The sequence below is a fragment of the Lonchura striata genome, chromosome 24, assembly GCF_050655825.1.
Source record: "Lonchura striata isolate lonStrDom1 chromosome 24, ASM5065582v1, whole genome shotgun sequence".
Classification (NCBI taxonomy): domain Eukaryota; kingdom Metazoa; phylum Chordata; class Aves; order Passeriformes; family Estrildidae; genus Lonchura; species Lonchura striata.
Window position 1 is genome coordinate 4,369,992 of NC_140726.1, and position 27,782 is coordinate 4,397,773.

A 27,782-nucleotide genomic window follows, 5' to 3' on the forward strand; every position below is an offset into this window, starting at 1 on the left:
AAGGGAGCAGCTTTAGATTGGAAATTTAAACTTTAAATTTCCATTTTATCTAAATTTCAATTTATTAAATTTTAGATTTTATTTTAAAGTCCATAAATGTAAATTTAGATTGATGGGAATGGCTTTAGATTGGAAAACATTCCTCATTGTCCCATCCCTCAGCTCTTCCCTTGGATTTTCTCTCTGTTGCAACAGTTCTCCTGCTCCATTTCTTTTGCAAAACTTATCTAAACTTGTATTTAAAATAGAAAAGGCAATATAATTTTATTTTTGCTTGAAAATTGGGAAATCTTTTGTCTAAACAAGAAGTGGGACCTACTGGTTCCTGCAGAAGTGACCTTTCGAAAATAACTTTACCTGTGCCTAACTAATTCTAAATTCTAATACCTATTTTCCCCTGGAGATTGTCACCTTTGGGAAGTGAGCATTGAATTTGGGGTCTCAAATTGTTCAAATGTGGTTGTGCCTTGATTTTCAAGACACTTTTATCTGAATGGGGTCAAGTGTTGTTTGGTCTGATAATGGGGGTAAAAAAAGCAAGGCTGCTCTTCTTTCCTCTATGATCCGTTTCTCTCAGTCTTTATTAAAAAAAACTAAGACAGAGAACAGTTTTCTGGAAAAAAAAAATGTTTTATTATCAAATTATTCCTATACAGCACAATTACCCGTGGCAAGGTAAAACAGATCTAGGTGTGCACTCCCTTGGAATTCAGTTCTACCAGCACAAAAATCAACAGACAACTCCTTCAGTGCAAATTAATGCCTTGGATTGTGTGGAATTCCTGTCTTCGTGTTGTTTTCCTCTCTGACTTCTCTCCAACTCCATCTTTGAACGAGGGAAAGTCGTAGCAGTTACAAAAATAGGTAGTATTTCAATTTCTAGGCTTTACAGTACAGTGGGAGGTAATTTCTCAGCCTCTAAAGTCCTTATTTCTTCATAGAATCCATGAAATCTCTTCACCCCAGCACGGGATGGATCCATGCTCGATATTGCACAGACAGGACTCGAAAGCAGCAGAGGCTGGGCCAGGTGGGGAAGGAGCTCTCCTGTGTCAGACTCCTCAGTAATACATGTTCTTGTCCCACCAACCTGCAGGAGAAGGGAGGGGATAATAATTTAAAAAAAGAAACACAAAAACTTGGTTATTTTTCCTCAAAAAGGAAAATGGTTGGAGAAAAACGATTCATTTTCCAGCAGTCACCTGCGAGTGGCAGCTGAGGTGGGGGTGGAAGGGTGGGAAAAGACACACGAAATGAAAATATTCCATTAAAATTCAGTTAGAGCAGGGCACTCACTTCCTGGGTGTCTCCTGATGAGCAGCTTTCGGATTTCATCGTAGACCCAAATCAGGATGGCAAAAGGCACAGCCACAAACCAGTACTGGAACCTGGGAGTGGGGACAAAAGGTCTCGCTCAGAAACACCTGAAAACATCTCAGCTGCACTCCTGGGGTCTCTGTGCTGTTCCATGTCACTGAAACAAATCCTGGGCCTCTTTCCATTTTCCTAATTAATCTCTCAAATTGATGAAGAGCATGTAAAACCTCCCAGTTTTAAGTGGTCACTGAATTAATTAATTCCAGGTCCTATTCAGAAGGAAATTTTGCCTGGTGTTATCACAGCAATAAATCACCTGACTGGTCTATTTAAAAGAAAAGTTAAATGCTGGCTGTGCTCATCAAAACCTTGGAGATGCTGGAAGAAATATTTAAATGTTGGTTTTGCACAAGTGGGTTTTTGGATCCTCAGTAGGAAATCCAGTAGGAGAATGTGGAAATTATGGCAATAATGGCCTTTTTGGCCAAGAAATAGTGATGAATATAATGATTTTTAATAATATTTATCCTGCAGTGGTGCTGCACGGGCTCCTGCTCCCTTTTGTGCCCACGAGGAGGGCAGGGGAGCTCAGTGGCACCAGAGCTCACCTGAGTGGAGTGAAGTTCAGGGCTGTAACGTGTCCAAGGCCATAGGTGAGAATCAAAGCAATTCCTATCTGGGAAAATATCCCCACCCAGATCACTTTGTTCCTGCAGGAAAAGCAGAGAGGACCAGTTAAATCCCTGTGAGAGAGTTGAATTAACCTCAAAATTAAACCCCTGTGACAGAATTAACCCCACAGTTAAACCCCTGTGAGGATTAAATTAACCCCAGAGTTAAAACCCTTTTGAGAGAGTTAACCCCAGAGTTAACCCACTGTGAGGGTTAAATTAACCCCAGAATTAAACCCTGGGAGAGTGTTAAATTAACCCCAGAGTTAACCCCCTGTGAGAGGGTTAAATTAATCTCAGAGTTAAACCCCTGTGAGAATTAAATTCACCCCAGAGTCAAACCCATGTGAGAGTTGAAGTAACCCCAGAGTTAAACCTCTCTGAGAGGGTTAAATTATAAATAATATTATGTAATAATAAATTAGACCCATGTGAGAGAGTTAACCTCAGAGTTAAACCCCTGTGACAAAGTGGACTTAACCCCTCTGAGAGGGTTAAATTAACCCCAGAGTTGAAGCCCTGTGACAGAACTGAGTTAACCCCCTGAGAGAGGGTTAAATTACCCCAGAATAAAACCCTGTGAGGGTTAAATTAACCCCAGAGTTAGCCCTCTGTGAAAGGGTTAAATTAACCCCAGAGTTAAACCCCTGCGAGGGTTAAATTAACCTCAGAGTTAAACCCCCGTGAGAGGGTTAAATTATAAATAATATTATATAATAATAAATTAGACCCGTGTGAGAGATTTGAAGCTAACCTCAGAGTCAAGCGCCTGTGACGGAGTTGATTTAACCCCTGTGAGAGGGTTAAATTAACCCCAGAGAGTTCAATTAACCCCAGAGTTAAACCCCTGTGACAGAACTGAGTTAACCCCCTGTGAGAGGGTTAAATAAACCCCATAGTTAACCCCCTGTGAGAGGGTTAAATAAACCCCAGAATAAAACCCCTGTGAGAGGGTTAAATTAACCCCAGAGTTAAATTAACCCCAGAGAGCTAAATTAACCCCACAGTTAAACCCCTGTGACAGAAGTGAGTTAACCCCCTGTGAGAGGGTTAAATTACCCCAGAATAAAACCCCTGTGAGAGGGTTAAATTAACCCCAGAGTTAAGCCCCTGTGAGAGGGTTAAATTAACCCCAGAGTTAACCCCCTGTGAGAGGGTTAAATCACCCCAGAATAAAACCCTTGTGAGAGGGTTAAATAACCCTCAGAATTAACCCCTGTGAGAAGGTTAAATTAACCCCAGTGTTAACCCCCTGTGAGAGGGTTAAATTACCCCAGAATAAAACCCCTGTGAGAGGGTTAAATTAACCCCAGTGTTAACCCCCTGTGAGAGGGTTAAATAAACCCCAGAGTTAAGCCCCTGTGAGAGGGTTAAATTAACCCCAGTGTTAACCCCCTGTGAGAGGGTTAAATTACCCCAGAATAAAACCCCTGTGAGAGGGTTAAATTAACCCCAGAGTTAGCCCTCTGTGAGAGGGTTAAATCACCCCAGAATAAAACCCTTGTGAGAGGGTTAAATTAACCCCAGAATAAAACCCTTGTGAGAGGGTTAAATAACCCCCAGAATTAACCCCTGTGAGAAGGTTAAATTAACCCCAGTGTTAACCCCCTGTGAGAGGGTTAAATTACCCCAGAATAAAACCCCTGTGAGAGGGTTAAATTGACCCCAGAGTTAAGCCCCTGTGAGAGGGTTAAATCACCCCAGAGTTAAATTAACCCCAGAGTTAACCCCCTGTGTGCCTGCAGATGCTCCTGGATCCCTGCAATCCCTGCCCTGGGCAAGCTCTGCAGGCACAGGGCTGGGCTGGGCACCTCTGTCCCGCACCCCGAGTGCTGCTGCCTCTCCTGGCAGCATTCCCAGCCCAAATCCAGCTGCGGGAGACTCCCAGCAGCAGCTCCTGAAGGCTTGTGCTGCTCTGGGACTGTGCTCGGGGTGACTCAGGTGTTAATGCAAGGAGGAAGAACACATAGGTGTAGGCCCTGTAGCTGCAGATAAAGGATGGAAAATAAATTGCCCTGCTATCAGAAAGGCTGGGAGGCAATGCCAGCTCTGCTGCTGGCCTCTGGCCCAGCTGATATTTGGAATTCTCCTGGGACTGGAGGTTTGCAGAGGGCGGCCAGCACTGTCTGGGGCAGTTTGGCCAGCTGGTATCTCCCTTCCCAGAGCCTCAAGTTATCTCAGGGAAGTCCAGACTTGCTATCTCTTGATAAGGAGTTCAGAAAGTAATCTGGAAGAGAAACTCCCATTTTCTGCTCGTAAACATTTTAAAGAATGGAAAGTCAGTTTTAAGCTGGTGCATTTTCAGAATAACCAGCACAATGTCTTTAAAGAAAATCCCTATCCTGAAGTAGAAAATGGGCTGAGGGGAGGTGTAATAAAATATTTGCCTGAGATTTGTGATTGTTTAAGGCCAGGCTTAATCGTTGTGCAAAGACTGAAAGTGAGAGGGCCAAATCACTGAGCTCACCTGCTTCTGGAGGGAGCAAGAGGCTAACTTGAACTGCAGGTTTAGATTAGATAGGAAAAAATCCTGTCCTCAGAGGGGAATTCTCCCCAGGTGAGGCCGTGGCACAGGGAAGCTGAGAAGCTGTGGCTGCCCCTGGATCCCTGGCAGTGCCCACGGCCAGGCTGGAGCAGCCTGGGTTGGTGGAAGGAGTCCCTGCCCATGGCAGGGCTGGGATGAGATGGGTGTGGGACTTAGATTCAGTTAAAGAAAGAGACTGAGAATTTTTAGCTAGGCAAAAGCTTAGGAAAGAGCTGGATAAGAATGTAAATAATTCTTTATCTCTCTTGTTTTTCACATTGTTTATAGTTGAGTTCTATCACTGTGCATCAAGCACTTTGCACCAATGGTGTGGGTTGTTTTCACTTCAAAACCAATAAATTTGGTCCTCACGAAGCTCTGTATAAAAGAGCAGTGTATTTTGAATAAACCAGAGATTTACTCTCACAGCCTTCTGAGTCAGAGTCCCTTCATTCCCGTCCTGCCTTGACAGCCACAGATGGGCTTTAAGGTCTCTTCAACCCAAACCATTGTGGGATTGCACCTCTGCAAAACTCACCTGAAGAGGCCCTGGCGGAAAATGGAATTTCTGCGCGTTTTCCTGATGATCAGATCAGCCACCTGCTGGATGGTGATGCTGACAAAGAAGGCAGTGTAGCCAGTCCACTGCAGGTATATGCGCTGGTAGTGGGTCTGCAGAGCCAAGGAAACACCAAAATCTTTTTAAATCAGACCCTCCCACCTCCCCAGGATGTTCAAACCTCCGTGGGAGGCTTCGTTTCAGCGCCCAAGGTGTGAACGCGGGGTTACTCCAGATTTAGACACAGAATGATCAGATTTGGGCCCAGCTTTGTTCCAGGACTGAGTCACAAGGTGCAGCACGAGGGGTGTTTATATGGATTTATCAGTGCCTCCTGTGCCTTGTGATTCTGCAGGGGAGGCAGGGGGAGGCTGCAAGGACTCGGCAGAGGTGCTGCTCACCAGCAGGGCTGGGAGAGGATGGTGAGGATTGATTTTTAACCATCAAAACCAGAGAGGAAGGTGCGTCTGCAGAGGGTGTGAGCGAGAAGGAGGCAAATGGTGGAAGAATGAATGAAAGAGCAGAGGCTGATTGAAAGAGCTGTGTGGTAGGAAGCCCCCAAGAGTCTCTCCTGTGAGAACATGGGATGAAAAACTAATTCTATTTGCATTCCCTATGCCTTTATTTTGGGGAATGTTTGAGCAAGCAGGTGGGCAGGGAATTTTCAGGGCTGCCTTACCCATTGCTGTCCGTAGGAATCCTCGAAGTCATTGATGGCATTGCTCTCCCAGTTCACTCTCACTCCCAGCAGCGTGGAGGGCAGGAACCCCTGCTCAGCATAGACGGTGAAATAGGTGACGAAGGCCCCCACTGACTGCATGATTCCTGCAGAAACAAAGGGGCAGGAATGAGGAAAAACCGAAATTAAGGAGCGCTGGCGGATGTGCTGGATGCATGAAACATGCTGAAGGTAATTTGAGAGTGTTGCTGCTGTGAATTTCGTGCCCTCTGTAGATAAAAAACTCATTTTATTGCCGAATAACGAGCAACAGGAGGGGGCTGGTGGGTTTGCAGAGGAAGGGGTTGAGTTTCATCTCCTAAATTTAGTTTTTTTTTTTTTTTTAAGTGAATCAGCTTGAGTCTTGCTTTGCTGACACGAGAGAGCGTTGGGGAGGCCAACCCACCGATCTGCAGGTAGGAGTAGACAGCCAGCTGCTGGTTCACCAGCCGGTCTCTCCTCTTGTTCCGAGGCCTCCTGTTCATGATGTCGCTCTCGGCTTTCTCGTACGCCAACGCCACCGAGGGGATCTGCAAGAGAAACAAACCCTCAGGGGCTGGGGCAGCATTTCCCTGATTCCCGGGGGTTTCGCAGCAATCTGCAGCTCCCAAGTGGTTCTCATGAATGGTGGCAGGACTGCAGGAAAGAGAGGAGGATCTGTGCAGATTCCTAATAAATTAATTCCTATTAGTTAATTAATTCTTATTAATGTGTAAAGGGTTTGGGGGAAGGCTGAAACTTGCATGGATCTGGTGATCAATACAAAAGGCAAGAGGAGGTTAATGATAATTGAATATTTCAATTAAAATTAAAGGGTCTTCCAGGCCCCTTGGGCTGGGCTGGATGTAATCCCTCTGATCTCTTGATTAAAACATAAGATATTCTAATTGTATTACATTATATTATGTTATATTGTATTGTATTATATTGTATTATATGATATTATATTATATGATATTATATTATATTTTATATTACATTACATTGTATTGTATTGTGTTGTGTTGTGTTGTATTGTATTTTGTTGTATTGTATTGTATTGTATTGTATTGTATTGTATTGTATTGTATTATTATTATATATTATTATTATTATTATTATTATTATTATTATTATTATTATACATAATTGTTCACTGCTGATTTTAGCCTGCATCAGATGTCTTTGCTTTCTGCTCCCCCCCTGCAGGATGTTGTTGTTTTCTACTCTTCTTTCCCTCTACCTGGCTGCTTTTAATCCCTTTTTTCGCTGCCTGTCTCAGCTGCAGGATAAAGCCTCAAAATCCCCTGGATTTTTTCCTGGGTGTGCCTCCACCCCCAGCCCCTCTCCCTGGCAGGATATTCCAGCAGGAAATGCCTTTGAAGCTCCCAACTCACGATGTCCGTGCCCAGGTCGATGAAGAGGATGGTGATGGTGCCAATGGGCATTGGGATGCTGGCAATGATGTAGATGAGGAAGGGGCAGAGCTCAGCAATGTTCTTGGTCAGGGTGTAGGCAATGGTTTTCTTCAGGTTGTCAAAAATCAGGCGGCCTGGGGGAAGAGAAAATTCTTCTGTTAAAGGGAATTTTTATCAGAAAAAATGTTTAAATTTAACTAAATGAAATGGAAACATTTACTGCTTATTTCTACTTTCCTTGTGTGTTTCATCATTTGGTTCTGTTGGGGTTTTTTTAAGCTCCCCTCCCTTAGAGCCTTATGAAAACTCAAGTGTAATAAAACATTTCTTTTGGTGAGGAAGTTGGAGGGGAAAATCCCATTCCCCAAAATGCTGTGGTTGTGATGGAAACACAACTCTTTACATGTGGGCTGAGTGCTCCTGTCTTAGGTGGAGAACAGAAAAGGTGGAAAAAAGAATTTGTATCTTTGTGAGGCTTTGGAAAGAGTCAGGAAGTGCTTTTATCTGAAGCTTGATCAAACAGAGATAGCAAATCTTTATTATGTGTGAGACAGGGAGATTATTTCCTTATTCTCTGATTGTCATGTAGAAATAGAATTCATTCCCAGCTTTCCCAAATATCAAATCCACAAATCCAGAAAGAGAAGAGGGGAGGGCAGGATCAAGGGGCAGCTTCCAGCTCAAAAAGTGGGAAACAACATTTTCTTTACCTTCCTCCACTCCTGTGACAATGGAAGCAAAGTTATCATCCAGCAGGACCATATCAGCTGCATTTTTGGCTGCATCAGAGCCAGCAATCCCCATAGCAATCCCAATATCAGCTTTTTTTAGGGCAGGGGAGTCATTGACTCCATCTCCAGTCACGGCAACCACAGCTCCCTGGAAGACACAAAAGCATCCAGATGTGGGTTTGGAAGGAGAGGTGAATGCTGCCATCATCAATCCTTACATTTCTAACAGGAAAATATCAGCAATCCCAATATCAACAATCCCAATATCAGCTTTTTTTAGGGCAGGAGAGTCACTGACTCCATCTCCAGTCATGGCAACCACATCTCCCTGGAAGACACAAAAGCATCCAGATGTGGGTTTGGGAGGAGAAGTGAATGCTGCCATCATCAGTCTTTATATTTCTAACAGAAAATTGCTGATAGGAAGTTCTGAATCCTCCCTGTGTCAAACACAGCCAGGGATCAGGAGGGTGGTGGGCAGGGCTAGGAGAGCAATCTCAGAGTTTTGTGTGCTTCCCCTTACAGTAGAGACCTGGAAAATTCAGGGATGTGATTCACTTCATCCCGAAGAGTAGACATCTCAATTAGATGCATTTCAAATGCCATTAATCTGATAGTTTGGTATAAAGAGGATTTAAGATTTGGATGTCTGCTCTATGTACGTGCTCCATCCCTGTCTGAGCAGAGCCAGGCTCACCTCTGACATCTGGGGGAGGTTTGATTAACACAAAATATCCTGCTTTTTTTAATGAAGTGCTACAGAAACAGCCAGGCTTCATCTGATTCATAAATTATGTAACTGTTGAGTTAGAGCCCGTCCTCATCCTATCCCAACAGCTTCTGGCCAGCCTGTCTGTGCTAGAATTTCTCTACTAATCCAAAAGATGAAAAACTCTGATTATCCAACCCAGCTTCTTTGTTATCTTCCTGAACATCTCCTGCAGCTCCAGGCTCTGCTCTGGCTGATGCAGAAGTTTCTGGCTTGGTTCAAGGCAGGGTGTTCAGAGTGGGGGCAAAGCCTGGCAAACTGATGAATCAAATGCTGAATTTCCTGTCCCTGGGGGGATTGAGCACAGTGTCACTACCTATAAATAATGCCATGTTCAGAAAGGCTTATAAGCTCTGAGTACTAAACATAGCTGGAGACTGGCTGGGGGAGGGTGTTCCTTTCCATCCCTAAAGAGCCAAATCTGCCAGGAGTGTGGGAGTCTGAGCAGTGCAGAACACGTTTACCCACCGTGTGCCTAACAGAGACCATTCAAAAAATAAAAACCGCACCAAATTGAGAAGTTTTATATCTTTTTTTTTTACTCTCTAGAGAGCCCTCCAGGCTTAAACCCAAAGAGCTGATAATGCTGATTGAGAAGCTCAGTGCTGGCACGACTACAAAAATAAAATAATATCTTGTGTCACATCTTCCTCTCTACAAAGTCCAGGCACAGCACTAGTGTGGCTTTAATTCACAAAATCTACTTGGAAGGTGTCATTTTTGAGTCGAGATTCTTTTGACAGCAATTTTCATCTTTGAGCTCTGTATTTTTTTTTCCTCCTGTGCTGGCTGCACTCCAGGCTGCTTTACATAATATTGTCCATGGATGGGACAAACTCTCCTTAAATCCTGCTGCCTGATTTACAGCCCTGGGAAGTAACACAGATAAGACTTGGTGGTACATAAATCATGTTCTGGCATTCTGTGGGGTTCATGCCTCAGAATCACAAATAATCTAGGCTGGAAAAGAGCTGTGAGTTCAGCTGTTCACCCAGCACTGCCACTAACCTGTTCCACTCCCAAACATTCCTGTGGGCAGGAGGACATGGCTCTTGAGTGGCCACAAGAGATAAGAGGAGAGGATGTGGCAGCAGCAGTGCTTTTATCTGGGTTTAAAGAATTCCTGGGGGAATTCTCCTTCCCAGACAGGGCACAAGAGGCTTTTTGTGTTTCTCAGAGTGACAGGGACAATCCATGCTCTGGCTACAGCTCCAAACCCAGGCAAAGCTCATTTTGTCACCAGGAGCTGTGTCTGCAGCAGGAATTTGAGCGCCTTGGATCGAGTCCAGGCAGCGTTTGTGGCAATCTGTTAGATAATGTTCTGGCATGGGGGAAAAGAGTATAAACAGAGCTTAGGGAGGGCTGGGAATTGGCTCCCAGCCTCTCAGCCCTGGTGGCTCTGTGGGACCTTTGCCACGCCTGCCTCACCTGCCTCTGGCAGCCCTCCACGATGATCAGCTTCTGCTGGGGCGAGGTGCGCGCGAAGACGATCTCGGAGTGCTCGCGCAGGATCGTGTCCAGCTGCTCCGAGCTCATGTCCTTCAGCTCCATCCCGTTCACCACGGCTGCCGTGGCTTCCCTGCAACAGCCACGGGCAAGGCGGGGGAGTTTTCAGATTGGAAGGGTGAAAATGGTGCACTCGTGGGACGGGCGTGCAGCTGGATGGCAGGAAAGCGGCAAATTGAGTTAATTGCAGAGGCGTTCGTTGTTAATCAGCGGGAGCTGAATGAAAGGCAGAAATCCAGAGTGGATCACAGTCGCCTCTGGATACAGAGGGGTCTCATTAAAGCTTCAGAAAATGCATTTTGAAGAGGCCTCTCACTGGGAGGAGCAGGGGAAGACATCACTTCTGCAAAGAGCCTTTATCCTTCCCTTGTGATGTTATTTTTTCCCCATTTAAAGGATGAAGGAGGAATTTGCGCTGATGGTCCAAACTGGGTCGTGTGATGCTGAATTTTGCTCTGTGTGTGTGTGTGTGTGTGCATTTAGTCAAACAGTGACAGTGACTTCCACATGATCTGCAAAGTATAATTCGCCAGATTTTCTTCACGGGCAGCACAGATGAAAACCACTGAGTGGACACATTTAGGTGGAGATGACTCAGGAGTGGGAATGCGTCATAAAAAAAGCAGAAAGAAGCGGGGATGTAGAATAAAAGCATTGTGGAAGGAGCAGGGAAATGAAGCCCTGGGTGCTGCCAGGCTCTGCTGGCCCTCACCTCCTGTTGACCTGCTCCACGGGGATGTTGAGGCGCTTGGCAATGTCCTCCACGGTCTCGCTGGTGGCTGAGATAATGCCCACGCTCTTGGCGATGGCCTTGGCCGTGATGGGATGGTCGCCAGTGACCATAATGACCTGAGAAAGGGACAAGTGAGTGCCAAATGGTGGAGGGAGATAAGGGGCAACATCAGGTTTTGAGGAGCAGGAAGCACTTTGGGATCAGAGCAGCGCTGTGCACACAGCAAGGGGAGATTAGGGGCGGTAATTGCCCAGCTCTGTATCAACATCTGGGCTCTGCCTCTCTTACTGAGCTGCTTTATCAGGGCTCTGAAGGAAGAACTCGTCACAGGCAGCCAGATTAGAATAATGCAGAATAAAGGAGCCCTTATATAAGGATCTATATTAGGTATGTTCAGTGGAGAGGGTTTGTTGGAATATTGCATCTTAAAATGGATCCTTGTGACTGAGGTGTCCTGACAGATAAGCACAGCCTTTTCTTGAAGAAAAATTGCCAGATCTGTCTTCAGGCTAGGGAAAATTTCATCAGGGTTGGGGTTTGCGATTCATCTCATCTAAGATATGTAATTCCAAATATGATTTTCCTTGATTTAGATAGGTTTCACCTCTCCTTAGGGCTGAAAGTTTACTTGTGGGTCCCCAGGGAGTGAAATTAGGAGAATGGGCTGAAAGTTTATTTATGGGTCCCCAGGGAGTGAAATTAGGGGAATTACTGCTTCAAGTTCCACTTGAATAACATTGAGATTAATGATTCTTTTGGCTAAATGTCCAAAGCAATGCCCTGATGCCTTCTCTAGAATTGTTTCTATCACTCTGTTTCCCAGCAAGTAATTCCAGCAGGTGTGGGTTCTGTATTCTAGAAATGGATCTGATGAGACAGTATCTGAGCTTTTTCAAATTTGGATTTCCAGGTTTGAGGGTTTTGTGCAGTTCCTATAGTTTGATTCCCACTTAAATGAAAATGTTGTCTCTGGGGACTTTCTAAATTGAAATTATAGGATGGTCTTAACTAAAGTTAATATTTTTGGTAGTTGTTGCTAGAAAGATAATTAATGGCAATGTGGCACAAGATCTTAAATTTTAAATAATACCTAAAATAATTCTAATTAGTCTTTCTGGAGTGGACCCACTGTGTTTTTCTCTGTAAAATCCTTACCTTGATGCCAGCACTGCGGCACTTGGAGACGGCGTCAGGCACCGTGGAACGAGGTGGGTCAATCATGGACAGGAGCCCCACAAAGCACAGGTTGGAGCTTGGGAAGTTCATGGAATCTGTGTCAAACTGGAAGGTCTCTGGAAACTCCTTCTCAGGCAGGTACAAGTGGCAGAAACCTGAAAAGATATTTAGGTTGGTGTGATGGGCAGGAAAATGTGGGAGAAAGAGGAGAGGCTCTGCTCTTGCCCATGGAACTCCAGGATTTAACCATTTCTCCAGGCATGCTGGATGTGCCAAGACTTTAAACTCCATTTCACAGGTTTTACAGCTGGATTTTGCCCCATTTTCATTTTTCCCCCATTTTCCCAGGCACTCACCCAGCACTCTTTCCCCCATGCCCCCCAGCTCCATGTAGGCTGTCTGGAAAGCTTCTGCCTTCTCACTGTCCAGAGGCTCTTCCTTGCCATTGATCATGATGGTGCTGCACCTCTCCAAAATCCTCTCTGGGGCACCTTTCATCACCAGCAGGAAGCGTTTGTCCTGGGGGTCGTCGGTCTCGTGGATGGAGAGCTGTGCCACAAACAGGAGAGGTTGGAAGAGCTCAAATTGTCCTCATTTGCTTCTAGTTCTCCATGGGATTAATTCTCTTTTCCATGAAGAAATCATCATTTCCATCAAATGGAATGAACTGTATCTATTATAACTTGACTTTCCTGTTGTTGAATTACCCCATTAAGGCTTCCAGCTCACCCATTGTTGCAACAGGCCCAGTGATAGAAACAATCTGGCATGATTTCCAAAAAAAAAAAAAAAAAAAAAAAAAGAAACACACCTGGAATTTGTTGGTAGAGTTGAAAGGGATTTCAGCCACTTTCTTGTTCTGTGCTCTAATGCTCATCACATCCCCCAGAATGACCTCAGAGAATTTCAGCAGAGCTGTCTCAGAGGCATCTCCAGCCACCACCCTCTGTGGGCACAAAGGAAGAAAACATTTTACTTTTGTGTTTCCACAATTCCATGACATGCCACGCACTTCACAACAAGGAATCTACATTTTTATGTTCAAGTTGTCCCGGAAAAATATTGAAGTAGAATTTGGGGGTGTCTGCTTTGCTCTTAGAGTTAGAGCTGAGCCACAGCAAACACAGGCAAAGAGCATTTTTGCTGCTCTAAAGCGGATTTGGGGTCACACTCAGGTCACTACAGGTGAGCTGAGGCACAAATGCAAATTAATTTGGGGATGGCATTGATGAGTAAACAGCAGGTTTGTCCTGGTAGTCCAGTCAGTAGAATTTACTACCTTCAAGCAGTCATGTGGAAAGACATCAATTAAGGTATGTTTACCTTTGCTACAATAAATTAACAGTGCAGTAATTACTGTTCCTGCTAGTTGTCTTGCCTTTTTCCTGGCAGGCACAGCTGGGTTTGGACAGTGCACAGGGGTTCTTGGGGCTGTCCTGTGCAGGACCAGGAGTTGGGATTGTGGATCTCCTCCAATTCAGGATAATCTGCATTTTTATGCTCTTGGCTGTGTGGGTTTTTTTATCCTGTGTTAAATTTTGTGAGCGTGCAGCAGTAAAACCACTGTCAGTAGGAACTTAGAAGGCTGGCATGGTAAAATGGAGATTTTTGAGAAAATGGCTTTTTCAGAGGAAGGGAAATAAGCTGGTGTGAAGTCAGCAGTACCTTCATGATGGGGAGGTTTTCCTGTCCTGGCCGGAATTCTGCCCGGTTGCAGAGAGTGACAATTTTTGATAATGCTGTCCATGAAGGGGAACTTTGATCAAAGGGCTGGGCTGAGAGAAGCAAAGCACACATTGCATCCTTTAGCACATTGCATGACACAAGTAAAATCTTAACCGTGAATAAACAGAACTGACTTATTTGCAGAAAAAAAATATTCTTTTGACTGCTTCCTTTATGGAAAAAAAAAATTGATATAAATTTTCCCTCTGGTAGTGCTGGCAAAGAGGTTTGGATTATTTTTGTTTGCTTAATTCCTACTAAATTTACTCTTGACAAAAGGTTCTGGAGTAGAACCTCCTTCAGGTTTACTTCCTGTGATTGTAATTCAATATTAATTATTTTTTCACATCTCCACATGGCTAAGGAGGGATTTCCATGTGTAGAAGGAAGACAGGTCTGATTTAGCCACCAAAAGTCAGCATCCTAGGATGGATCCAGGTGTCCCCCTTCCCACACCCCCATTTTCCCATTTACTTGTCTGATCTTCGCTGGTGTCGGCCGAGTAGATCTGGTTGTCAAACCAGAGGTGGGCAACAGTCATCCTGTTCTGGGTGAGGGTGCCTGTCTTGTCGGAGCAGATGATGGAGGTGGAGCCCAGGGTTTCCACGGCCTCCAGGTTCTTCACCAAGCAGTTCTTCTTGGCCATGCGCTTGGCCGTGAGGGACAGGCTCACCTGGCAGGAGGGAAGGGGTCCAGTTCTCACCAAGGTGTGCTTACACACAGGTTGTGTTCTCCTGGTAGATCTTTTGTGGGGTTTGATGTGTGTTTGGTTGGGGGTTTTAAGAGAATATTTAAAATCTGTCATTTTTGTTGGCTGCAGTGCATTTTTTTCCTCCCTTTTTAAATTTAGAATCTGAGGTTTGGCTGTAACTAGCACAGGTAGATTTGCTGCTGATAGGAACCTGCTGCCTGCCTCTAGAAATAAGGATGTCTTATCAGTTAAGAGGTTATTTGAGATGCAAGAACCTACAACGGGCAGGGAGCTGCTGGTCACCAGCTCCGTGACTGCAATGATTCCCTTCATTGTTTGCTGCTGGGGTGCTTTGGAGCCAGCAGTGCTTATCAGGTGTGCTGCTCCTTAGGCAGGGATTTTAGTGCTGGAAAATTGGTAATAAGTGGAGTTTTCACGTGACTTTCAGGGTACAATGTCCCCACTTCCAAGTGGGAGTGGGTGGTGGGGAAATGCGTCACGTCATTGTACTCGGCAGCCATCGAGGCAGAGCAGCACTTGAACTTAAACCCCAGCTGGGTTTAAGATGAATGACTCAGTTACACCAGAATTCCCAAATGAAGGGTTTATCCTTGGAATAAGAACCCCCACCCCTCTTCAAACCCAACCCAGCCAGAGCTGGAGAGGCAAGCAGAGAACCCCAGCACAGACTCACCGTCACCGTGGCCAGCAGCCCCTCGGGCACATTCGCCACGATGATGCCGATGAGGAAGATGATGGAGTCCAGGATCTTGTAGCGCATGGAAACGGAGATGATGAAGAAGAGGACCCCGATGGAGATGGCCACTCCTGCCACCAGGTACACGAAGTGCTCGATCTCGATGGCGATGGGCGTCTTCTCGTTGCCCACGCCCGAGGCAAGGGAGGCGATGCGGCCGATGATGGTGCGGTCCCCGGTGTTGATGACAATGCCGGTGGCAGTGCCTGCAGGGACAAAAACTGTCACCTCCAGGGCACACAAACACTCAGAGGCAGTTGCAGCCTGACATTCCAGCAGGTATTGATGGAAAAACTGCAAGGAAACTGCCGTCAGTTCAAATCCAAATCAATCCATCGATTGGTGCACCCATAACCACGCTGCGTGTAGGAACAAATGCTAAACGTGACCATCCCCAAGGTCACGCTTTAATCTGCTCAGATCAAAATTCATGTGGGCAATTAAACCTTTCTGAAGTTCCTCAAAGCAGAATGGCTCAAATGGGTTAGCAGGACCAAGCAGCACCTCTGCAGGTGCTTTTATGGGGGCCCTTCTCTCTGCACACTGATAAATAATAAAAATTAGAAATGTTCAATTACCCTGAAGCTGCTGAATAGAGGTCAAAGCCTAAATAGAAAAAAGATAATAGGAGGTAAAGGTGTGCACACAGGATGATAAACGTGGCTGGAGCCAGTGGAGAAACAGAAAAAGAGGATGAAATGGGATTTCCATGTTCCAGGATCAGCTCACCTTCCACACAGGTGGTGGAGTAGAAGGCAATGTTCTTGGTCTCCAGGGGGTTCTCGTGGGTGAAGTCACAGGAGCGGGACTGTGGCTCTGACTCCCCTGTGAGTGAAGAATTGTCCACCTTTAATGAAACGGAGACATGCCCAGATTAAAGTCAGCAGTACACAGGGGTGTCCAGCCCGGGAGGTGAGGTGGCAGCTTCATTCATAATATGTGACATCAACATCACCCAGTGCTGCTTCTCTGAGCTGCTGCTGCCCTGACAGAACCTATTTCTGTGGGAATTCAGGTCAGCCAATGCTGGGTGTCTGTCGGTGGGACTTTCAGCAGCAGCCTGAAAAATCCCACAGTTTTGAGGATCTGCCTCCAGTGAAAACTCTCAGTCGTGTATTGATGCATCTGGCAAAGAGCAGAGCCAGAACATGGCATGGACTTCTTGGATGTCCAGGGGGGAGGTGTCAGTCCTAGAGGAGCTCAGCATCACATTCAGGCTTCTGCTCTCTGACTTCATTACTTATGTCCAATCAAAGCTCTAATAACCCATATTTGCTGTGTAGAAATTTTTCCTATGTAACAAACCTCTCCAAACTCTGTTTTCCTTCTTTCCTTTGCTCTTCCAATCCCTGTTTACCTTGCAGCCCTGAGTGAAGATGAGGCGAATGTCTGCAGGGATCCTGTCCCCACCCTTGATCTCCACGATGTCCCCAACCACCAGCTGGTCTGCTGGCAGCTCCTTCTTCTCGGCATCCCTGAGGACAACAGCTTGCTGGAAGAGAGAAATGGAACAAAAATTAGGTTTGTGCCACCTTCTACACTGAGATCCTCCCCTCTCTGTCCTGGGAAAGAGCCAGAGCAGGCTGATGGAGAGGAAATGGGAGCGGATTTGGCATCCAGCTGGACTGCTCAGGCTGGAATTTGGGGGATGTGAGATGGGAAGTGGCCTTGGAGGTGGGGAAATGCCTTCCAGGGATGTGCTCGCATCAGGTCTGTGGGTAAAAGCAGTGGGCTGCAAAATGTGGAAGCCAGCAAACTTCCTCTTTTTTACAGGTTTTACAATTCTTTACACCCTTTTCACAGTTAACCCTTTTTACAGGTTCATACTGGGCACTGAGGGAAAACAAGGATGTGCATCCTACAATTGACAGGTCCATGAAAGCAACCACTGTGTGCTTTTTAGCAATGGTTTGTGATTCAGGATGTTTATCTGGGTCTTTTGCCAATAGATAAATTCAAGTTGGGCTTGCTGGGCTTTCCTCCTGCATTATTGTGATTAATTTTTGCCTCAGTTTTGGTTCTCACCTGTGGGATCATCTTGCTGAAGCTGGCCATGATGTTTGTGCTTTTGGCTTCTTGATAATAAGCAAAGATGCCAGTGAGGATGACAACCAGAGCCAGGACTACTCCGAGGTAGAGCTGATCAACAAAAGATATAATTGGGTTAATTTAAGACAAGTTTTCAGCAATTTCTCTGTTAGAATGAATCAGTTCTGTGTTGCTTTAAAATGAAGTTTTGGCCAGGTTAAGAAAAGGATTCCTGGTGTTGGTCTGCAAATGATCAATTAAAGCTTGTTTGTGTGTGTGAATAATGAAAGGTTTTGATAGTTTTAATAATCTAAAATCCTTCTCTAAACTGATGCAATCCTGAACAAATTACAGTGCAACAAACAAATTAAAAAAATAAAATCAGAGTTTAACTCAATTGGGAACTAGTCAGAGACTCTTAATCTCTGACTGAAGTCAGAGTCTAAAGTCTTTAGACATTTTACTGCTCTCAGAATTCTCAGGAATTGTGATTATGCCCAGAGGTTATCAAAACCTTTGCCCAGGCACTCTTTAAGCGAGTGGTGTGGCGGTGTTTGTTTGTTATCAGAAGTGGTGAGAACGAGAGGCCTCCTTGCAGTCCCTGTGTAGGATTTAAATCCCCGCGAGCGTGGCGGAGTGGGAGCTCATCCACTCACGTTGTCGAAGGCTGAATCCACCCCCTGCGCCAGCTGGATGCCGAAGGAGATCCAGGAGAAGCCAGCCCCGATCCACAGGAGGATGGAGAAGCCCCCGATCATCTGCTTGAGGAACTTCACGATTTCAGGGGTGGCTTTGGGAGGAGTGAGCGCGTTGGGGCCGTCCCGGGCCAAAATCTCTGCTGCTCTTGCGCTCGAGAGACCCTGCAGGAGGAGGTGACACGTTTACAGTGAAATCACACACAGATTTTTACCCCGTGCTGCTGCCTCCTTCAAGGCTGCTTGTGTCACCAACCAGCTGCAACTCTGATTTCCAAACCTGATTTCAGGGCGGCTGCTATCAGTTATCTGCTTATTTCTTATTTCTTCTGGAGCACTGAATTTGGGGCCACATCAGGAGTTTCCATTCCGTTGGTTATCAATCAAATATACCTGGACTAAGTGTTTGGAAAGCCGGGGGCAAACTGACATTCTTTTGCTGCTGTTTCTGGATTTCCACAAGGTGTTTGTAGCTCAGGAGGTTCTTGAAATTCTTCTCTGGGCTCTGGCCACGTTCAGTGCTTTGATATTCAAATGTCAGGTGTTAAAGGGATTCAGGTGTAGTTTCTCAACTCTAGATTTTCCTTCAAAATCAGCTCAATCCATGCAGTCTTGGCTATAAATGGTTACCGTGAAAAGTGAATTGTGGTGAAATCAAAAGATCAGATAACAGCTTTAGAAAAAATGAGGTCCTGGTGCAAAACCCTGAGGTCCCATTTTTGATTTCAAAGCAGCAGCTCAGCTTTCTTCAGACTCGAGAGAAACTCCACTTTAAATCCAGGGCAGTGCTCCTTGGCTTGCTGGTTTAGGCTTTACTGGGAGCATCAATGCAGGCACCCCCACACATCTAAAAATGAAATTCCTGCTCCTGGGGAGCTCTGGGGAGGCCAGAGGCACTGAGGCAGTTCCTTAAGGGAGCCCTATGCACTTACTTTGTCAATGCTGGTACCGTACTTCATCTCCAGCTCCGAGGGGCTGAGCCTGTGGTCATCCTGCATCCCAAGAGAGACAGAAAAGGACAGTCAGCAGGGCATCAGACTGCTGGAATTTTTATTTCCAAACTGCCTAGATCTGGCAACATGGATGAGGTTGCTTGTAGGACACCTCACTTTCATTAATTAGACAAATCTGCATATCGATAAGCAAAATATCTTCCACTGGAAGATGAGATTTTTTTTTCTCCTTTTGATTTGCAGAGTGCTTTTGTAAATAGCTCCCTCCTCCAGCAAATCTGTCACAAGAACAGGGTGGTGTGTTCATGTTTCTGCTGCTTGCCACGGGGGGCTGAGCTTCTTTTGGCTAAATCATTTCTGCCTGCATGCTGCAGGGCTCAGAGTGTGTGTGACAGCAACCTCTGCCCTTGATTGCCAGGGTAGGGAATGTGAATTATCCTCCTCAGTCTGGTGGAAAGAGGCAACAGGTTCTAAGCACAGTTAAAAAGGGTGTGGGAGAGGGAAATCTCAAAGCTCTTCTCCTTGGCCTCAGTGACACCTCTGTGGTATCACTGGCCTAATTATATCTTGTGCTGAAGTGGCATTTAGAAGCCAAGAATTTGAGAGATCTCCCAATTGTTTTCTCAGAGTGATTCATGGGTACTTGGGTGAGTCAATTCTCCTGTCTGTGCTTTGGTTTCTCTTTAGAAACACGGGAGTGGAGTTACATCCCCCAGTGGCAAAGACAACACAGAGAGAGATATTTACCTTTACCTGCTGCCTGGCAGATCTCGGAAACGTGCTGGGGGAATGGATAGGAGAATCATGGAATCAATACCTTATTTTGGTGTTCTTTGAGCTTTGAAATGCCATCCAGCCTGTAAATAGCCTCTCCTCTGAGCTGCTCTCACAGCAATCCCAAAAAGAGGTCAGCATAATTAGCCTCATGTTCCAGATTGGGAAACTGGAATGCGTGGAGAGGAAGCAACATTTCCAAGAGCAGGTCAGTGGAGAGCCAGGAGGAAAACACAAAGTTCTTGAAGGCCAGAGCAGTTGGTTTGGGTAAAAACCCTCTGTGTTTCAGGCTCAGAGCTGCACTCAGCTCTGGAATCTCTGGAGCACAATGCCAAGGTCCTGCCCATCCCTCTGACTCCTGGCTGGCTGTGCAAGTTGTCAGGAAATTCTGATGGCAGTGACTCCATCTGGGGAATGGCTCCTTTTTGGGCAGATAATGTTCTGTACCATTGCTGCCTTAATTATACCAGATTCATCCTCTCATTTGAGGTATTAATCTTGCACAGGGCTTTGCTGGCACACTCCAGGAGTGTGAGGAAGCAAATCCTTCCCTGTGCCAGGATTTTCAGTGCAGGACACTCCCTGGATTTCACGGAATGTGTAATGGAAGCTCAGCAACACTCACCAGGTCCAGTTCTTTCTTAAGATCTTCTGCCTTCTTTTTCTTCTTGTTGCCTTTTTGGTCTTTGTGCTTCTCCTCTTCATCTTCGATCTCTGTTTTATGTAGATCTTTTGTGCCATAGATCTCAACTGAGTAAACATCGGACCTTTTCTGTAAAAGACCACAAAAAAGTCAAAATTTTGCAGATCTACTTTTTCAGAAAAATTTATAAATTTCTACTGTCACTTTCTCCTGGCTACTTCAGGTGTTTTTTCCTGTCTTATCCAGACATGCATGATGTTTGTGTGACTGTGACTGTGGTCAGGACTTCATCAGGTGCAAATTACAGGGATTGCTTTAAAGATGTGCAACACTTCCAGCAGTTTATTATCTGAAACAAGTGTAGGAAACTACTGTCCATTACCTCAGCAGTGAAAATTACTAATTTATTTATCAGCTCCAAGAAGAGATCAGTGGAAAAGCAAAATATTCATGAAAGGAAAGGGGAGGGGGGAAATTATCCATTGAGAACTTGCTTGTTCCTGGAGCTTTTCAGATCCATAACTTCACAATTCAAATTTTAATTACAATCAACACTTACAAATACATATTTTCACTGAATCAAAGTGAGGAATGGAGGCAAGCACCAGACTGAATGCCAAGGAGGAGCCGCTCTGTTCCTGCTCACACGGAGCTCAGACCTGGCAGGGATTTAGCCAACAATTCACTTCTTTTTGGCAGTGGAATATTGGGCACAGGGAGCTGTTGACCCAGGGAGGCTGCTGCACCTCAGGGAATGTTTTGCTTTCCGTGATAACTCGGGCACTGTGCTGTTTCCAAAGGCTGGGTTAACTCTGCAGTGTGCAGGGCAAACTTCCCTCCCGTGCTGCTGATTAATCATAACGTTCCAGCTCCCAGATTATCCTGGAAGCAACATGCCAGACCTTGGGAGAGCCACTGGGTGACCCCATTCCAGAGGTTTCCTTCTGGATTAAACCCCAGGAGTTCAGGAGAGCCCCCCTGGATGTTCCCTGATGGGACAAAGCACAAAGGGGCTCTGCCAGTGCCTGGCTTCCTGAGAGATCTCACAGCAATGAGGGGAGATCTCTCCATAACATAAAGAAAGCTCAAATAATGGAAGCAGCAAGAAAAAAACAATCATAATTGGGGGGTCTTATTATTTAACACTGTTCTGAACTCATAACATCCTATCCTCAGCTTTCCTGTAACTAGAGGAGTATTTAAATCTTGACATTGTCTCTTGATGAGGGGAAAGCAAAGAGCTGCTGAGCAGTTTGAGGACTTTAAAGACTGAAATATTATTCCTAAACACTTGATTTTGCTTGGTGATGCACATCCCAGAGACAGGGAACGCCTGTTATAAGTTCTGAATTTTTCCCTGCCATGGTGAAGATTCACAGTCTGTTTTATCTATTGGGATTTTTTCACCTTCCTCCTCCTCCTCTTCTTCCTCCTCCTCCTCCTCCTTCTTCTCCTCTCTTTAACTCTCCAACCCAAAAAATCTGTTCAGCTTTTCAAATCCCCATAGAGCACAGAAACCAGGAGAGAAAGGCAACACCTCTCTGCTGGGAGAATTTAGCAGATGGAAGAGAAAAATAAAGAAAATCGATGAATTTAGTAAAATCTGTTGCTCACTTATAAGCATGACCTATGTTAACCTTTAACCTTCAGAGTTTCATAAAATCTCCAGCTTTGGCTCAGATTTTTGGCTCAGCCAGTCCAAGAATTCTTCCCAAGAATGCAAACTGTTAATGCCCAAGAGCGTCTGGTGTTAATTCAAATTTTAACTTAGCCACTACTTAAAGAATAGATTCACAAGATAAAACATAAGAAGAAGCACCAGGGGCAGTTCCTTGGGCACTGTACCCACCTTGACCATCTTGGTGAGTTTATTCCTTTCCTGACGGAGGGAAGCAGCCAAGCCAAAGCCTCTGGATCAAAAGCCAAAATCTCTGGATGACAAGCCCAAGCCCAGCTGGGTAGTGTGGTGGCTCAGAGCAGTCCTGGAGTGCAGAAGCTCCCCGAGGTGGTGGGTCCCTCTCCTGTGGCCAGCAGATGTTAGCTGGACTGCTGCTCCCACCTCGGCATCCTTCAGGCAGGACCAGCTCCCTGTCCCAAGGCTGTGGAGAAAGAGCTCTGCTTGCTGCTGCTTTATAAATCAGCATCTTGGACTGCCACTCCACCCCTCCCCTTCCAGGTCCAGCCCATCTTCTGTTTCACCTGGAGTAGGTGGAAAAATACCACAGTAATGGCCATGTGGGTTTCAGGTCAGATAGGTTCTAATTATTCCTTTGTAGTGTTTGCTCACAAGTAGGGAACAGGTGTATTATTCATCTTGCTGGAAGCAAAGAGTTTCCTCCAGAGACTTTCCAGCTCCAGGCTCCCCTCGGGATCCTGGGCTAGAGGAGGGCTCTGCACCTTCTGTCTCACCTGCCCAGGTGATGTTCTCTTTGCCTGAGGCCCCTCCAAGTTGAATTCCTTCCTCATTTGGCTGCTGGCAGGGATTTAGTGGAGTGGTGCCCTTTGAAGTGTCATAGCTTGGACTTCACTCTGAATCCTTGCCTTGTATTTTGTGTGTTTTCCACCTTCCTGCTGAGCTGGGAGAAGTGAACTTCCTGGTGCTTGCCCAGCAGGGCACTTACCTGAACAGTTCTTGGTTTGTCTTGCACCAATTACCAGCTTCCAGGTAGGAGTGGTAATGAGATTTGTGACACTTTTGGAGCACTCATTAAGTCCATCACTTAGGAGTAAAGCTGCTTCTTCACCTCTGAGGCTGATGAAAAGCTGAGTGAAATGCAGGGAATGCTCTTCTGGAGTTTAACATTATTTGGGGAAAACTTTTCTGTCATCCATCTAAATGTGCTGAGCAACAATATTTGGTTTTAATATTATAACCTTTACTCTTCGCTGTTAATAGTCTTTAATTCTAAGTAATCCATAAACTAAATCCACTGGAGATACTGTGTGGTGCCACCAGTGAATGACTCAAATTGTGGTCACAGATATGACGTGTTGATGGAGATAATCAATGCCAGCTTTATCAAAACACAGATAGAAGCTGTTAGTGGAGGGGAAAATCCAAGGACATCATCATTACCTCAACAAGAGCAGGACTAATTTATACTCAAATGAAGTTCACAGGAATTTGAGTTCAATCAGACCTCCTCAAGCTGCTCCCACTTCACAGTTTATGTGTGTTGGTCTTTTTCCACAGCATTCTTTCAGCCTGGAACGTTGCGCAAGGTGCACGAGTGGGTCTGGAAAGGTTTCGGGTTCAGTTTCTGCTGCTTGATGTGTTCAGAGCTAGGTTTTGTCTTGGAATATCAACCTTTCCCTACGTCTGAGAGTGCTGGAGGTTTCCCAAGGTGAGCAAGGGCAGGGATGAATTGGTTGTATCCAGGGAATCTGTGTTGTGTGATACCCAGCATTGAGATCCTCCCCTCTGTCCTGGGAAAGAGCCAGAGCAGGCTGATGGAGAGGAAATGGGAGCAGATTTGGCATCCAGCTGGACTGCTCAGGCTGGAATTTGGGGGATGTGAGATGGGAAGTGGCCTTGGAGGTGGGGAAATGCCTTCCAGGGATGTGTTCGCATGACATCAGGTCTGTGGGTAAAAGCAGTGCGCTGCAAAATGTGGAAGCCAGCACACTTCTTCTTCTTTACAGGTTTTACAATTCTTTACACCCTTTTCACAGTTAACCCTTTTTACAGCTTCATACTGGGCACTGAGATCTCTAACCCAGTGCTAGAGGGAAAACAAGGATGTGCATCCTACAATTGACAGGTCCATGAAAGCAACCACCGTGTGCTTTTTAGCAATGGTTTGTGAATCAGGACGTTTATCTGGGTCATTTGAGCAGTTTTTGCATTTGACTTCTATAAACCGTGAAGGATTTTGCCTGGGGGCGAACGTAATGCAAATGAACGAAGTGTTTGGCAACAAAGCACGAGGTAACCCTGCTCCTCACCGGGTGCTCACCCTGGCACATCTGCCTGCCCAGGGATGTGCTCTGAGGCCAAGGAGCTGAGCTGGGAAAGTCTCTGCGGGCACTTCCGTGGCTCAGGATTTACAGAGGCTTTGCTGCTGGCAAGCCACCTGTGTGGAGCTGCCAAGTTCAAAGGACAAATTTGAAGTTAAAGCGCTGTGGCCAAAATTCTATTCAGCTGAAGGGCTTTTTCTTGGCCAGTGACAAAGGAAGGATGAGGAGCGCTGTAATAAAAGACAAATCTTGTTTTTCGTGAGCCAGCACACGGTGGTTGGACAGCTGGAATCCTCCTTGTTAGCTGGGTTCACTTGTCACGGCAAAATTTGTGCTTTGTCACTTGGCTGTGCTGAAAAGGTTGCAGGAACAGAGCCCAGATGTGAACTCAGGCTGAATTTCTGTGCAAGGGTTGCTCCAAAACCAAATCCTGCTCCGTGCTCTGCAAGACGTGGCATGTCCTGAGAGGAACATACCTGAGGCTGGGATTGTCACGTGTGCTCCTGGTGTGTCACAACAGTCACAGCTGGGCCCTGTGAGGGGGGAGAATGAGACAGTGTTCTGCTGGTTCCTAAAGATCAGTCTAGAAAAATAACGTGGCCCTTCTGGATTATTATGTCTCATATTTATGCACTGGAATTAAGACCTATTTGGATCCTATGTGAAAAAAAAAGACAGCCAGGAGAATGTTTGGATGTTTTTAGCACAGTGAGGCCACATTTCTTAACTCATAGCCGCTGCTCCCAGTGCTCAGATTGTCAAATTCCTTCAGGTTTCGAAGTAAAAGTGTGAATGTTTGTAAAGCATTTTGGGGTAAGGAGAATGCAGTGTCTCTGCCTGATGAGCTTTACTGTGTTGTCTACATGTCTTGGATGAAGCAGGACGAGCATGAGCGGCGGAAGGACCTGAAGCCGCAAAGAGGGAGGTAAATCGATGCCAAGTTTTGCTAAATTTTGCTTAAATTCTCGCAAGTTTGTTTAAATTTGCTTCAATTTGCTTTTCTCGGGGGTGGTGCGGGCTGGCTGCACTTCCCGGGCATGCCGGGAGAGGGCGCACGACTCGCTGCGCTCAGCGCTTCCCTCGCTAATTCCTGCAAAAATTCCCCAAATTCCCCAGAAATGAGCCCGAATCCGCCTCGGTGTCCCGGCACATCCCCGCCACCTGCCCCGCAGTGCCGCCCGAACACGGGAGGGACGTGGAGCTGTGGCAGCGAGGCCAGAGGAGGCTGCGGGATGAGGAGAAGTTGAAGATTATTCAGCTTTTTCCTGCAGAAGAGACCAGGGGTGGCTCCATTGTGACCTTGGTGTGCATGAAGTGACCCAGCGAGAGAAATTCTGGAGTGACAGGACAAAGGCGAGTGGCTTCAAACTGACACGGAGAAGGTTTCGATGGGATGTTGCGAAGAAATTCTTCCCTGTGAGGTTGACACAGGGAAGCCGTGGCGTTCCCTGAATCCCTGGAAATGTCCAAGGCCAGGTTGGATGGGGTTTGGAGAACCTTGGGAAGGTGTCCCTGCTATGGGACTGGATGGGATTTAAGATTATTTCCAACCCAAAGCATCCTGGGGTTCTGTGATTCTACAGAGAAAGGATTTGTCGGGTTTGTTTGGGGTTTGTTTGATTGATTTCCCTCCCTCAATGCCAAGGATAAAACCGACCCTGAACTCTCCAGTCAGACAAGTGGAAGGCGCTGAGAGTTTATTCTGCGTCCATCCCCTACCCAGGAGAGAATTTCTGAGGGTTCCTTGTTTTTCTGCTGAGTGCAGAGCAGAAATCCCCCTTCCCTCTAAGAGCCAAGTGCTAAATCTTCCCTGTTTTTGTCCTTAATTTAACCCAAAGATGATAAACCGTAACTCGGAGGCCACAAGTCATGAGCCAAGCACCTGTAAAAACCTCCCAGGAGCCAAATTAAGGCAAAGCTTAAGTGGTATTTGGACAGTGGTAATTTGGGCATTGGCTGTAAACCACTCCTTGTCTGAGCATTCACCTCCCAGCCATGAAAATCTCAATTTCTCTGCTTTTTTCCCCCTCATTTCTCTATTCTTGTTATCAAAGACGAGTAGGAAATGCTGAGGAGCAAAGGTTTAATTCCCAGCTTCCAGGCTGGCATTTTGAAATGCTGAGCTGTGCCATAACCTCACTGTAAATGCCATGATGACTTGGTGTCCCTGCAGCCCTGGCACAGCCACCACAGCTTTGGGTCATTTCAGGGCAAGGTTGGGATTTCCCTGAAGGATTTGGCTTTTCCCTCGGCCTTTTCAAGCCCACAAAGAGATGGCACAGGTGGAATTCAGCATTTCATGTCTATATATTTCCATGGATTTCTTCCCATTATTATTATTATTATTATTATTATTATTATTATTATTATTCCCATTATTCCCATTATTCCCATTATTCCTCTTATTCCCATTATTATTATTATCCATGGATTTCTTCCCATTGCTATTATTCTGTTTATTCTTCACATTATTATTATTATTATCCATGGATTTCTTCCCATTTTTATTATTCTTCCTCTAATTCTTCCCGTCCCCTGAAGAAGAGCTGATGAATCCTGGGGAAGGTGACTGGATTTTCACCTCTAGCCCTTGTTTGCTCAGGGTTTCTGAGTTTCTCCAGCAATATTTCCACTTTTTCACGTTGAAGGCTGCTCATTTCAAACACTTTCATGTGGGCCATCAAAAAGTCATGGCTGTCTTTAATTTAATTTAATCTGCCTGCCCAAAGGGAGTTCAAAACATCAGACTTTGCACAATTCTTCTTAGAGGGAATATCACTGAGAGTCAATTTTCTGTTGATGTTTTCTGTCTGTGAAGAAGAAAAACAAATCATGAGCGAGTCACAGCATCCAGGACTATTTCAGTCTTCTTAATATTTTCTCTTCCTGCTTCCTCATGCTCCTAAATATAAACCATTGCGGGATTCACATTGCTTTAAAAAACATAAAGAAAATTGATTTTCCTCCTTGTAACTTCCTGGAGCTGTCAGGAGCAGCCAGGACTGGAAATTGGTGCAACAGCAGAGAACTTTCTTTAAACATGGCGATAGTCCCAACATTCCATGATTTATAGGAATTTGTATATTTATTTATTAAAAACATCTATTAAATTATTAAATATTATATATTTATTTCTAAAATATGTATTATTAAAATATAATATAGTAGATATGTACATTTATTATTAAATATGTTATATTATATATATTCATATATTAAATTATATAAAATATTAAAAATACATATAACAGATAATATGGATAGTGTTATATATTATATATAATATATCATGACCATTTATATTATATAATGTAAAATATATAATATGTAATGTAAAATATATAATATATTGTAAAATATATAATATATAATGTATTATGTATTATATGTAATACATAATATATAATGTATTATATATAATATATAATATATGATGTATTATATATTCTATATGGTGT

At 45.1% G+C, this 27,782-nt stretch overlaps 1 protein-coding gene and 1 long non-coding RNA gene across 2 annotated transcripts; one reads left to right on the plus strand and one right to left on the minus strand.

Annotated features, from left to right (window-relative positions):
• Positions 1–611: 611 nt before the first annotated feature.
• Positions 612–22,358, minus strand: ATP12A (ATPase H+/K+ transporting non-gastric alpha2 subunit). Its single transcript, XM_085560393.1, has 23 exons — positions 22,217–22,358; positions 20,350–20,496; positions 18,930–18,989; positions 17,959–18,162; positions 17,300–17,413; positions 16,632–16,766; positions 16,004–16,121; positions 15,212–15,480; positions 14,301–14,499; positions 13,767–13,876; positions 12,913–13,047; positions 12,458–12,650; positions 12,081–12,256; positions 10,905–11,041; positions 10,115–10,265; positions 7,897–8,065; positions 7,166–7,320; positions 6,196–6,319; positions 5,751–5,896; positions 5,051–5,184; positions 1,926–2,027; positions 1,297–1,388; positions 612–1,090 (listed from the first exon to the last, which is right to left on the minus strand). The coding sequence occupies exons 1-23, from the start codon at positions 22,223–22,225 to the stop codon at positions 1,062–1,064; spliced, it is 3,108 nt and encodes a 1,035-aa protein (XP_085416519.1). The 5' UTR covers positions 22,226–22,358; the 3' UTR covers positions 612–1,061.
• On the plus strand, positions 5,862–27,762 carry LOC110468197 (uncharacterized). Its single transcript, XR_002465042.4, has 4 exons — positions 5,862–5,981; positions 6,138–6,205; positions 7,051–25,249; positions 25,441–27,762. It is a non-coding gene; the product is annotated as an uncharacterized LOC110468197 (long non-coding RNA).
• The last annotated feature ends 20 nt before the right edge of the window (positions 27,763–27,782 follow it).

Coding starts and splice junctions, on each gene's coding strand:
- ATP12A (XM_085560393.1), bottom strand. Junction 16,122..16,631: donor TCTTCACTCAGGGCTGCAAG/GTAAACAGGGAT, acceptor GTTTCATTAAAG/GTGGACAATTCTTCACTCAC. Junction 11,042..12,080: donor GCCGCAGTGCTGGCATCAAG/GTAAGGATTTTA, acceptor TCCCTTTCTCAG/GTCATTATGGTCACTGGCGA.